Source organism: Chiloscyllium plagiosum, unplaced genomic scaffold (assembly GCF_037043375.1).
Source record: "Chiloscyllium plagiosum isolate Xiang-an unplaced genomic scaffold, Cpla_swu_hap1 HiC_scaffold_3, whole genome shotgun sequence".
NCBI lineage: Eukaryota > Metazoa > Chordata > Chondrichthyes > Orectolobiformes > Hemiscylliidae > Chiloscyllium > Chiloscyllium plagiosum.
The window spans coordinates 104,021,560-104,034,127 of record NW_028270141.1 but is presented as its reverse complement, the minus strand read 5'-3'; the positions used below and the strand labels follow the sequence as shown (position 1 = coordinate 104,034,127).

The window sequence follows — 12,568 nt, the reverse complement described above, 5'->3', positions numbered from 1 at the left end:
ACAACTACAGGCAGTAAGGTGGCTTAACGGTTAGCACTGCTGCCTCACAGCACTAGGGATCCAGGTTCAATTCCAGCCTTGGGCGAATGTGTGTGTGGAGTTTGCACAGTCTCCCAGTGTCTGCGTGGGTTTCCTCTGGTTGCTTCGGTTGCCTCCCACAATCCAGAGATATGCAGGATAGGTGAACTGACCAGGCTAAATTGCCCATAGTGTTCAGGGATGTGTAGATTAGGTGCATTAGTCAGGGGTAAATGTAGAGGAATGGCTTGGTGGCATACTCTTCAGAGGGTCGGTGTAGACTTGGGCTGAAGGGCCTGTTTCCACCATTAACTCTATCTAAACCCCTCATTACTTTATAAACTTCTATCAGGTTGCCTCTCAACTCTTATGCTCCAGTGAAAAAAGTCCCAACTTATCCAGCCTTTCTTTATAATTCATTTGAAAGTTTTCATTCCAGAACAAGTTTTCATTCGAAGGAAATTCCCAACATTAAAATGTAACATGTGTCACCGAAAGAACCAATAACTTTTCAAGAAGCAGATAGCAGCGAGTATTTAGTAACTGATTTATTGACATACAAAAAAGATACAAAGCTTCATACTCAGGATTGCACTCTATTTCCAAGTAGCACACTAACGGTTTCATTTAAAGGTCACATTTGAAACAAATATCCACATTACCAAACAACATCTGACACTCAAACCTCAGACAGGTTCTCACATTTCGTATATTAAACTGTGCCTTTGGCACAAACCACTATGAACACAGTGGTACAGTTCTCATGTGAACAGAGCTTTTCACATTAAAAAGCTCAATTTTAACATCACATTTTCAGTCACAGAACAAAGGTTTCTCTTTGCTGCTAATCTGCAATAGTACATTAAATATTACAGTATGTGCATTAAATGATTTGCAATAATAATGAACAATATGGAACATGTCAACTCTGCATTCCATTGTGTTAATGATCAGCTGCCGTCACTAGTTCAAACCACTGTCTAAGGGCATCACTGAGTGTCTCTGGGAGAGCATTCACATTTCTTAGAATTATATAGAACGGGAATGGGAATTCTTCCATATATGATCTAATTTCTGGACTTTCACCTTGGTCTTTGAATATAGGCACTTTAATGTCCAGAATAGAATCCTGGAATGTAACCAAAAACAAAAGTTATAAGACTGTAGAAGATTTGCTTCCACACCATGTTTCAGCTAATGTTAAACATTAACTTCTACCGGACTGGTTTGATAATGGCAAGGTAATGAGAGGAAAAGATTTGCTAATTTAATGTACATAACCTTTGTCTCATCAATATACAACCAAAAATAGGATAACTTTCATCATTCAATAGTATAACTTCAATATGATCCAAAGCATGTGACATTATCTCTGCTTGCCCGATCTCAGTGTAAAAAGTCATTCACTTGCCAGAGTTATAAACTAGAGCATGAATTAGTTCACTCACCCAGTTTTCAATGGGAACTATTCAAGTTTATTGCTAGTAATTGCATAGCTCTTACCTTTGAGTTAGGATTGTCCAGCACAACAAAGATGACAAAAATATTGCTGTGTCGAGCAGTCTCAACAGCTGTTGTAACTCGCTCTTTCCCTTCCAAGAACAGACCTCGTCCATCAGACACGATCAACAGTAACTGTGCTATTTCTGCCAAAAAAAAAGTATTTTTCCACGATTGTGGAATTTATTTCACTAGTTTAGTTTATATGTAAAAAGCTAATCAAAGCTTCTTTTTGAAATTGTACCAGTTTAAAATATTTCTTAAAATGCCTTTTTGCTTCACTATCCATTCAAACTCTTCTGTCATCTCAACATACCACTGCCAGAATCCCAATTAAAAAACGGTTTTCCCTCACGTGCCACTAAAACCATACAGGGCACTTCCTGAATACTGGTGTTATAGCTTACTGCCATTCTCAATTTTCATATCCCACTGGGAGATTCAACAATGTTAGTATGACTAATTCCTCGACGACAGGATTCTGCATTCATTCAATTTCAGTTGAGGATGATCAGGAAGTGGACATCAATGCTCAATTTGTTCTGTGCTAACACTCTCAGGGGATTTGGATTTTCATGTTCTTTAAAGTAGTGGCCAGCCAGGATGCATAAAAATTACAAATTGAAGCTTCACAATAGAACTTAACTTTTACCTTTAACTCTTTGTTCAAGAGCACAGCAACACCGGCACAATTAATTTGAATCAGAACAGAGTACTGAACCTATTAGCCTTCAATATTTTCACCTACACAAGGTGCACAAAACTTTGGTATAATTTCTTAGTGCATCTTTCAGAAGTGCCTAAATGTCTTAGTGAGACTTAGTGCAGCCTGAAGCACTATCATTGCTTGTTTGATATTTTCAATGCAAGTTGGCAACTGTCTTTTGCTTACCTAACAATATAGGATTGTGGCGCAAAAGTGTAGAAGGTTTATTGAATGTGGACAGTAAGCAATGCATTAATATGTTAAAGATCTGACCTGGTTTTCCCAACTGGGACTGGTCCTGTGCTGCAATAAACATATTGGCAGCAGATTCCAGAAACTGCAACAAAGTTGTAAATTAGAATTAGCAGCATTACTTTATCTTTCACAAAATATGATGCAAACACGCAAGCAGAAATGATCCAAGGGATGAAATTTTCTGTTTTGAGCTCAGTTCTTATTCAATGTATTTACTTTCTCAAAGAAAATTTTGTCTGACAATTCTTATAACGACACTAATTAACAATGTTGTTTGATTTTAAAAACAAGGTTATCCAAGATATCTTCATTATTTACACAATGGTTTAAGATTCTGAAACTAATTTATAATAATATTAACAAATTAATATTGTTACAAAATGGTCTAATTGCCCACTCAACAAAGTCTGTGACTTTAGCTGCGAAAGAGAGGAACTATAAAACGGTCCTAGTGCTGAAGAGGCAAAATAAGATCTTATTACTGTCTAACACAAATTAGACTGTGCTACATCCTCGATGTAAAAAAAAACTTTACACAAACATACACTTTTGCTTGGCACACATTCTTCTTCTCAACAATTACTGTTAGTATCAGCACCAACCTGAGCTATCTTAGTTTTCTTTTGTTGGAACTGACAGCTCCTCAGTATCCTTGCTCCTGACTGATCATTGAATTGCTCATGGAATGGATGCAGCAACTGGACATTCTCTCCAAAGCTGACAAATGACAAGAGGATGGAAGTTAACAAGAATGTTAACAAGGGCAGTGTGCACAGGCAAGAAAATCGATAACCACGTATGCAGCTTTGGTGAGACAGCAAATAAGATAGTACCAGAATGGGTCATATAACAGCATTGAAGTCTCCCAAGAAATAGCAAGCATGTTTTAAAAAAACACACGAGATTAAAAAAAATCAAGATCAGAAAAAAACATGAAAATCATAAGACATGAAACAGGATAAAATTTTCATGGTGATGGTAGATTACCAGAAATCTGTAACTTTTATACTTGCATATGCAACATACAAATGTTGAACTTTGGTTTTGAATTTCCACTAGACTGTGCTATTATTTTGCATGCAATTTATTTGAAGTTGGCAAAATATTTGCAAAATACTGGGGAATTTCAAGTACAAGTCAAGTGCTGTGTTAAAAGATATTATACTGGGAAACCAGCCCGACCCACATAATCAAAAGATACGAACCAGTGACAACAATAGGCCACTCAGTCCATAGAGCCTGCTCTGCCATTCAATAAGATTATGGCCGATTTGTTTTTAACATCAACTCTACACTGCTGCATATTCCTGATAATCTTTCACCCCCTTAGTAATCAAGAATCTATCGACCTCTGGCTTAAAAATATTTAAAGATTCTGTGTCCACTGCCCTTTCAGGAAGGAAATGCTGAAGACTCAATGCTCAGTAAAAAAAAAGGTTTCTTCATCTATTTTAACTGGGGTGACTCTTTATTTTTAAACTATGACCCCTAGTTTTAGATTCTCCTGCAAGAGGAACCATGCTTTCAAGAGCCACCTGGTCAAGTTACCTCAGGATCTTATGTGTTTCAAGTCAGTCACCTCTGACTCTTCTAAACCCCAGAAGATGTTGGCTTGGGTTGTTTAGTCTTTCCACAGAAGGCAATCTGCTCAGTTTAAGGATTAATCTAATAAACTGTCTCTGAATTTTTTCCATTGTATTAAATCTTTCCATAAATATGGTGACCAGCACTGCACACAGTACTTCAGATGCGGTCTCACCAGTGCCCCTCATAACTGATGCATAACCTCCCTACTCTTGCATTCAATTCCCCTCACAATAAAAAATGTTTTATTAGTTTTCCTGATTACTTGCTGTACCTGCATACTAACCAGCTGTGATTCATGCACTAAGACATGCAGATCTTGTTGCATCATTTTACTATTTAGATAATATGCTTCTTCTTTATTCATTCTGCCAATATGGATGATTTCACATTTTTCTCCATTGCACTTCATTTGCCAGATCATCATACAGGTTTGCATTAATTGTGTGTGGAGTGACTTTGAAGAGACTCTTAAATGCATTTTTTTTTTGAAAAAGCACTAATAGGCATCTTTCCAAAGCATATGTTAAGAAACTGACTACTGAATACCAATGAAATGAAGTCTGTACTGATAGCTTAAGATGATCTTAAATTATTTAAAATCAGATTACAGGGTCCTCAAAAGATAATGAACTACATGTTAAGCTAAAATGATTACTTTAAGTGATAAATCATTTTCAGTTGTCACTAAAGATAGTCACATTAACAAATATGTAGTGATTGGCAGCAGGTCCTGATGGATATAACTGACTATCAGATCCATGATAGATATTGTTAACCTGGGCCAAAGAGCCCTTGTTGACAAAAATAAACAGGAGATTCAGAGTCTCTTCATCCTGGGGACAGGCTCGGAGCTGGCTGGTCAGAGCTTATGTATTGTACATATAAATAAAGGGTGATTTGATGTCTCCTTGGAGTTATTTCAAATTACTTCTTAATGCATGAATACAGCAATAAAAATTCCAAAGTGCAACCCAATTGAGTTGGTTCACAAACTATTTTTGTTTAATGCAAAGCAATTTGAACAAAAACTTGAACCAGATTGCCACTTCAAAAAATTAACTATTTTGACCATAGTTTGGACTCAGGTTCTCTCTTGTGGCTAAATATGCAAGACAGAAGCCAACTCTTAAAATCATGTTCTATGGTCCTAGACCATACAAAAAACATAGTTCTCATTATCATCTGTCACAGACTTAATGTAAAGCATCAATACTTGGTTTTTGAGGAAAAACAAAGTATTATTACAAATTATTACAAATAATTTATAACATTAAAATGCTGCAAATTAATATAGAGAGGATAAGCATTGCTATTCTAAGAAGTCACCTTACGTAAAAAACATTCTAGACATTCATTCATGCTTACCTGCACACAGCAACCTGCCCAACCTCTAGAAGTGAGAGTGCATTTCCAATCACAGCCAACGATTCGAAGGCTAGCTACAGTAAAGAAAAACAAAACACAAAGCGCGTTAGGATAGTCAAGGAGTTGGCTGGATTAACTTGGCACTTCAAAACTGCAAAATAAAACCAAGAGAAAGAAGTATTTTATGAAAAGGTGAATCTAATTGTCCGTCTTGGGTTACACTCCACAAGCAAGGAAACAAACTTAACTTGGAGAGAATCCATTGTGTTTGTGTGTACAGGTGAGCAGATGAGCTAATACAACACAAATCAAATAGCAAATCTTGACATATTCCTGGCTGCTTTGCTTTAATATCACACTGGTTACTAACCCAGCTATCAGGAGGACAGACTGTCGATCTTCTGTAAATATTTGTTTTTTCTTTAGACAGATCATCCAAAGCAACTGCTTTACTGCAGAAATATTTAAATGTGTGGAGAAGTTTCAAATTAAGGAACATGGTATTCTATGTGATAGATTGCATGTATACATTTACAGGCAAGTGTATGAGTAGAAATGGAATTTGAAAGAATTTGTGCCAGTATAGGTCTCAGGTCACCAAATTCTCTTAACACAAATGTCTGATTACTTCAATTCTGCAACTTCAAGTCTAACTTTCTAACAACATACCTGTTTGGAATGATTGTCAACCATACTAGAAGAATCATCGATAGCCAGACAAATCTGGTACTGCCGTTTGCTTGGTTTTGTTCTACGAAGCCAGATTTTATCCTTACGGAACTGGCTGGCAATATAGGGAATAACCTTTCGCATGTTTAATCGCTTTCCAGTTCGATAATCACCTCTGTACAAATATTTGGGAATAGGCAAGAGAAATAACTACGTCATTCATTTGTTTTTTTAGAAAGCTTTTAATAGACAATAAAGAAATTAAAGTAGTACTGACAGGTCTCTCTAAAATAAAAGGAACTGTTTTATATGACTACTGTTCGACAAATGTCACATATCCAGCTATCCATGATCCACTATACATACAAATAATTGGCGATTTCTATGGTGTGATTTTCATCTATTCTGGCATTAATTTAAACCTAGTGCCGAGTCGAGGGACTCAGCAGATGTCCAGCAATAGTACTGTCATAAAACAAAGTAAGCAGCATATTACATTGAAGAACTCTCTTAGACAGTGAACCAGGAAAAAAAAACAAATTATGATTTACTTCCTATAAATTTTAGAGAGCAAGATAAAATTGGAGCATATATTAGAAACTGTGCAGTGATTGTAATGAAATCAGCCAGGTGGACCTCATATAATGTATGTTTCCCAGATTCGACCAGATTAACATTCCCAATTAGGGAGCCCTGTCTGACAACTAAGAACAGGATTGTCAGAGCTGGCTCTGAGGGAACTGGATCAGTATAAAGGACTCTCCATGTGTAAATAAAGGGTGATTTCATGACAGATACCAGCCTCTGTGGGGCTATTCCAAGCTGAAATATCAAAAATTATAACCCAATTTAACATTTAAAAAATAAAGGTAGTTCTCCAGTTTCTGCAAAGTTATTCAGAAGTAGATATGCCTTATTATGCCATTAAAACCCCAGTTACTATTTTTTGTAGTGAAGAATAACTCTTAGAGAATTTTACATAGCACCTTTACAGCACAAATTGGAATTTAATCAGTCACTTTTTCAGTGACTTTTAAAGATTGCTGTCATCACTGACAGTAAATTCTAAATTTCACCTTCATATTATACATCTGAAGATGGCAGAAGTTGCTATTGATTTCACAGGAAAATATGGCAAAAATGACACTTTTTGTTGTCATTACAACAGACTTTGGACCAACTGATCAGACAAAACACTTGCGTTAATAAGACATAGGAGTCAGTGGCCACCTTGAGAAACTGAATGAATTCACATTGAGAGGTAATAGGAAACTTCAATCCTGGTCCAGATGGGTAAGAATGTAATGGTAATAAAAGACAAATTAAACTGAGTAATATCATTTCAGGTGAATAAACTGGTGGAAGGCATGAATGCTGTGCACAAAACACTAGCTTCTTTAAAAATGAAATGCTGTATCTATTTAATAGATACAGTGTAAGCTCCATTCTAGAGATTTATCCAAATCATAGTGCACTATATCCACGAGAGAAAGCAAGAATAAGAATCTTTTAAAGTTACATATTGAATGCTTTAAATTTGAGAAATAAAGCATTTTCCTGTAAAAATTAAACAAACTATCCAATTGTTATCAGTGTCTATTCCATACTTGCATTGTTGTTGGAGAAACTCAAATCTGTGGTCCACAAAAGATCAAAAGGAGAAAAAGCTAATTACAATTTTAGAACGGAATGGATTCTAATTCAATCATCTGTAATGTTAAACTGCTCATCATCTGTTATATTGATTCCATTATTACCCTCTGACTAAAGAAAAACCCTTACAATTTCCATATTAACGGGAAAGAGAGGGATGAGTACACTGACCTGAGTTTTGCAGCCTGGGTGGGTTCTAATACAAGCCGAAGCTGTTCACACAGTTGCTGTGAAAGGGGAGCTGTCAATGCCTGGTACTGCTGCCACATCTCAGCAGCAGCTTTCTCCTGATAATAACAAAAATAAAGAGGAAAACAAAAATCAAATGTAGTGGAAAAAGAACAGTTCAACAATTATGTTCCCAATATTGGCAGGTTATCAGTTCGACAGAATTGGGCTTATGTGCGATTGCAGGTATAAAAGTGTCCCAAGGAATAATAGCTCAGTCTTCCATGACATTCCAACTTTTGCTGTTAGAACCTGACATTGCAGAACTAGAGGATGTTTTAAAAATGAGGGGACTCCTACTCAAGACTGAAATGAGAAGTTTTTTTTCTCAGAGGACTATGGAACTGAGGTCGTAATCTAAATGAATGACAGGAACAGACTAGAGGGGCCAAATGGTCCATTTCAGTTCCTAATTCACATGTTTGAAAAGCAGAGCATCTATACCAGGCATCCCACAATCAATATTTAGATCTAGAAGATGCAAACTGTAGAAGTCAATTTCGCTTCTGCTACCCATGGTATACTACAGCACCACAGACTACTGAAAGTGATTTTTTTAAAGAAATTGTAAGAACTCAAAAGATTTTATGCCTTCTAATTTTGAATTCCTAGGTTGAACTGTCACTGAAGGAATCTGCGCATATTGTAGCACAGCGAATGAAAAATCTTTTCAAAGAAAAAACCAAGTGAAAAGTTTTGTTGAACTAATTTATTTTGAACAGTACCATTCAGATCTCTCTCCCTGCCCTCTTCCTTAAGTGCAGCCTTTCACTTTAGTACAGCACCACATGACCAGCAACTTCCCAGTCCTCCCTCGGAGTAGCCAACCTACCAATCTATCCAATCAATTAGGTGTGCTTATTATGTTGCAAATTGTGTAGTTCATACATATATTTTAATATCAATTATTTTAGAGTGGATTTGAACCAATGGCATGTGAATGTTGGGTTTTAATGATTACAGACTACAAATTTTCTGAAGTCTTTCTTTTGGGCAGCATGGTGGCTCAGTGGTTAGCACTGCTGCCTCAGTGCCAGGGACCCAGGTTCGATTCCCGCCTCTGTGTGGAGTCTGCACATTCTCCCCATGTCTGCATGGGTTTCCTCCGGGTGCTCCGGTTTCCACCCACAATCCAAAAGATGTGCAGGTCAGGTCAATGGACCATGCTAAATTGCCCGTAGTGTGAGGTGTATTAGTCACGGGCAAATATAGATAGGGAATGGGTCTGGGTAGGTTCCTCCCCAGAGAGTCGGTGTGGACTTGTTGGGCCGAAGGGCCTGCTTCCATACTGTCGGCAATCTAATCTAAGTGGTAACGAGAATTTCTTGGCTTTGTTTTACATAATAAACTTCAGTTGTATTGCTAAGACCAAATCTGCAGCAGTGCATGCTTGTGGTTCAGTGAAGATTCCAAGGTAAATAAAAACAAAACATCGATCAACTCAGCTGAGATCTGATTTGTCGACTAGTTACATCAGCTGGGATCATCGCAATGTCAGTGAGAATCACAGTGATTGGGTCCTGTGCTCTTTGAAGCTATCCAACAAGAATCAGTGGAAAATATCAAGTCAGACTACAGTAAGGACATGGAGGCTTTGGAGATGGAACAAAAGAGGTTTACTAGGATGTTGCCTGGATTGGAATGCATTAGCTATAAGGAGAGTTCAGACAAATTTGGATTGTTTTTGCTAGAGCAATGGAGTCTGAGGGGCGACATAACAGAATTACATAACATTTTGAGCAGCGTGGAAAAAGGGTGGACAGTTGGGAGTGTTTTTCCCAGGGTGAAAATATAAAATTCTAGGGGGCATTGTTTAAAGTGAGAGAGGGAAGCTTTAAAGGATTTGTGAGAGGCAATTTAAATAAAAAATGCAGAGAGTGGAAAGTGCCTGGAACATGCTGCTGGGGTGGTGGTAGAAGCAGATTATAATAGCCATGTTTTAGAGGCATTTAGACAGACATGTGAACAGGCAGGTAGCACAGCGATACAGATCACATGCAGGCAGATGGTATTAGTTTAGATTGGCATTAAAGTCAGCACAGGGCCAAAGGGCCTTTTCCTGTTCTATGTCCTGAGAACATACATTATTTACCTGTGCCCAAGCTAGTTTAAGCATCTACTCTAAAAATTGTTTCTGTAAGCAGCTAACTTGGTAAAGAGGTGCTCACTTCTAGGACCTAATTGTCGATGGTTGGGGTGCTGATTAGATTTAATGCAGTTATATTACCCTTCAGCTTTCACTGATCTTGAGTTACAGCGCTCAATATTTCTACATTTCTTGAAATCTTTCTTGGATGGATTAACTTATTCAGATATAATTGATCAAAATACATTAGAAGATTGTACGACAGCAGCATACCCCGAAAGATGCATGACAGGATCACTAGGAATTCTCAATGCACACATAAACTTCCTGATCAATTAGGAGGTATGTACCCAGTGAATGATTACCTTGCGTACAGAACCCTTGGAGAAAGCCTACAACTTTAACTTTGAATTACAGACTTTGCAGGGTTCCAACTTACCTGTTCAGTTATCCAGGAATAGTGAGGGGGATTAAATATGCTCCAACTCCTGGGGTAACTATACAGTTGACACCCCCGACTTACCAGTCAACTCCAGGCGACCAAACACAACGACCCCTACCCAAACTTCACCCTCACCCACTGACCTTGCACACACAAAAATCTCTCCTTATCTTGTCAAAGTGCCTCTTGTCCTATGAACTCCAGAATAAAGAAACCATGACTGTAAAAAGGGAGGCGGGACTGGTCTTTGGCAGTAATCCACTGCTGTGTTAGAAAGGTCCCTGAACAGGTATGCTGTGCATTTCACCAGAGGCCCATATCAGAAGTTCGGGCCAGAAACATGGAGATCTAGGGGAGTGTCAATGAAAAGGAGCAGAGTGGCAATCAGAATGTGATTGCCAGTCCTCAGAAGATTTGGCTCTTTTGTACACAATAGTAAGTAGGCCAGACAAGTTTACTAAAATGCTGATTACATCAGCTGGAGCTGGACATACCAAAGGGGCAGAGATTTGATTTCATTTTCCATCAGTCTTTGACATGCTTTAAAAGCAAAACTAAATCTGGGCCACATGTCCACAACATTAAATCTTTTCAACATGTGCAACTTTACTGATGATGAATTTAAAACTGAATAAAAGACTAACGTGCCCTCTATCTTTAAAATAATGATCTCATCCTTCCTTTATGCATCATTTCATTAATTCTGGTCATTTTCTTACCTCTTCTAGACTTCCAGCCTTCTCATTTCTCCAAGCATCCAGCTGTTCTTCCAGTTGCTTACGTAGTTGTGCTGGGTCAGGAACAACTCTCTGGAAAACAAACTGTATCACTTAACTAGAAAATGGTAGAACACAAAGACATAGCCAAACATACTTGGTCAGAGACAAAAAATAACTGCGGATGCTGGAAACCAAAATACACAGCAGGACACTGGAAGACGATAGCTAGCCAGGCAGCATCAGGTGATGGAGAAATTGGCGTTTTGGGTGAAACCAGTCTTCAGGTCCCAGGTAAACATACTGGCAGTGATTAATGTATCACCTGCATTAGATTACAACTGTGAATTCTCCTTGGCAGTAAAGTGTAAATGTTAAATCCTGTTTTGGACTGAACAAGAAATGTGTAAGTAAAGGAGAATGTGGGGCTCTGTTCTACTTCCAGAGTCTTTAACTAGTCTGCAGTGTAGAACTGTCTTATAAAATATGATCATATTTATCCCAGTGACAATGAAGTTGATGCCCAGTCCAATACCCGAAACCAGTTTAATTTCCCTCACAATGGGAATGCCATTAACTTCCCAAAGGCTCTGTTTAGTTGAGGAACTCATGGTTGAAAGCTACCACTTCAAACTTCACTCCATACCTTGTACAAAAGAAAATTACCATGATACTTTTTCTTCAAAAGTCATTTGTTCAGCAGTATAACAATAAAGTAGCAGCCTGTGCTTTCTGCTTGTTTGCTGTATAACCCACAACCATGCTCCAACAAATGACTATAATTCAAAAACATTCCTGTTCAACTTTACATTTACCGAATGGAAAGGTGCTAAACTATCACAAAAATGAAAGCAAAGTGTTGTGGATGCTGGAATTCTGAAATAAAAAGAAAATGCTGGACAAACTCAGCAATGACCCCTTCCATTGCTGTACTGACAAATGAGTAGCATGATAGGGTTCTATTTGACTGGGTTGGGTTTTGTCCTTTGTTGTGGACAGGGCAACCCTGGGGCATTTTTCCACATTTCAAGATAGTTTTCAATGTTGTGTCTGTACTAGGTCGGCACCTTGGCCAAGGGCATGGCTAATCCTGTAGTACAAGTGTTCAGTCCTCTCGCTGGAATTTTGTTATGGCCCATAGCTTTTGCCTTCATTGGTTAACCGAAGACTGGCATCTCAGAGGCTGGGGTCACTGAGGGAGGCCAATCTCTTCAGCATTTCTGGCTGGGGATAGATGCAAATATATCAGCTTTCACTCTAACAGTGATGGGCTGGACATCCCTACCACTGTGGCTGGGAATATTAGTGGAGCCTCAACAATCTGTTAGTTGTGTAATTGTCCA

At 38.0% G+C, this 12,568-nt stretch overlaps 1 protein-coding gene across 4 annotated transcripts in view; it reads right to left on the bottom strand.

The window, feature by feature from the left end:
* Positions 1-548: 548 nt before the first annotated feature.
* The window catches only part of mdn1 (midasin AAA ATPase 1), a 188,532-nt gene continuing 176,512 nt past the window's right edge, over positions 549-12,568 (bottom strand). For 2 of the 4 annotated variants that reach the window (XM_043686689.2, XM_087982248.1), the window contains exons 95-102: positions 11,229-11,330; positions 7,925-8,040; positions 6,101-6,275; positions 5,432-5,505; positions 3,082-3,196; positions 2,498-2,561; positions 1,522-1,664; positions 549-1,147 (exon numbers count right to left, since the gene is read on the bottom strand). In XM_043686689.2, coding sequence (XP_043542624.2) covers positions 962-1,147; positions 1,522-1,664; positions 2,498-2,561; positions 3,082-3,196; positions 5,432-5,505; positions 6,101-6,275; positions 7,925-8,040; positions 11,229-11,330 — 975 coding nt within the window. In that variant the 3' untranslated portion in view covers positions 549-961. The remainder of the gene's footprint in view (positions 1,148-1,521; positions 1,665-2,497; positions 2,562-3,081; positions 3,197-5,431; positions 5,506-6,100; positions 6,276-7,924; positions 8,041-11,228; positions 11,331-12,568) is intronic. The other 2 variants (XM_043686702.2, XM_087982249.1) reach the window with 1 other exon arrangement.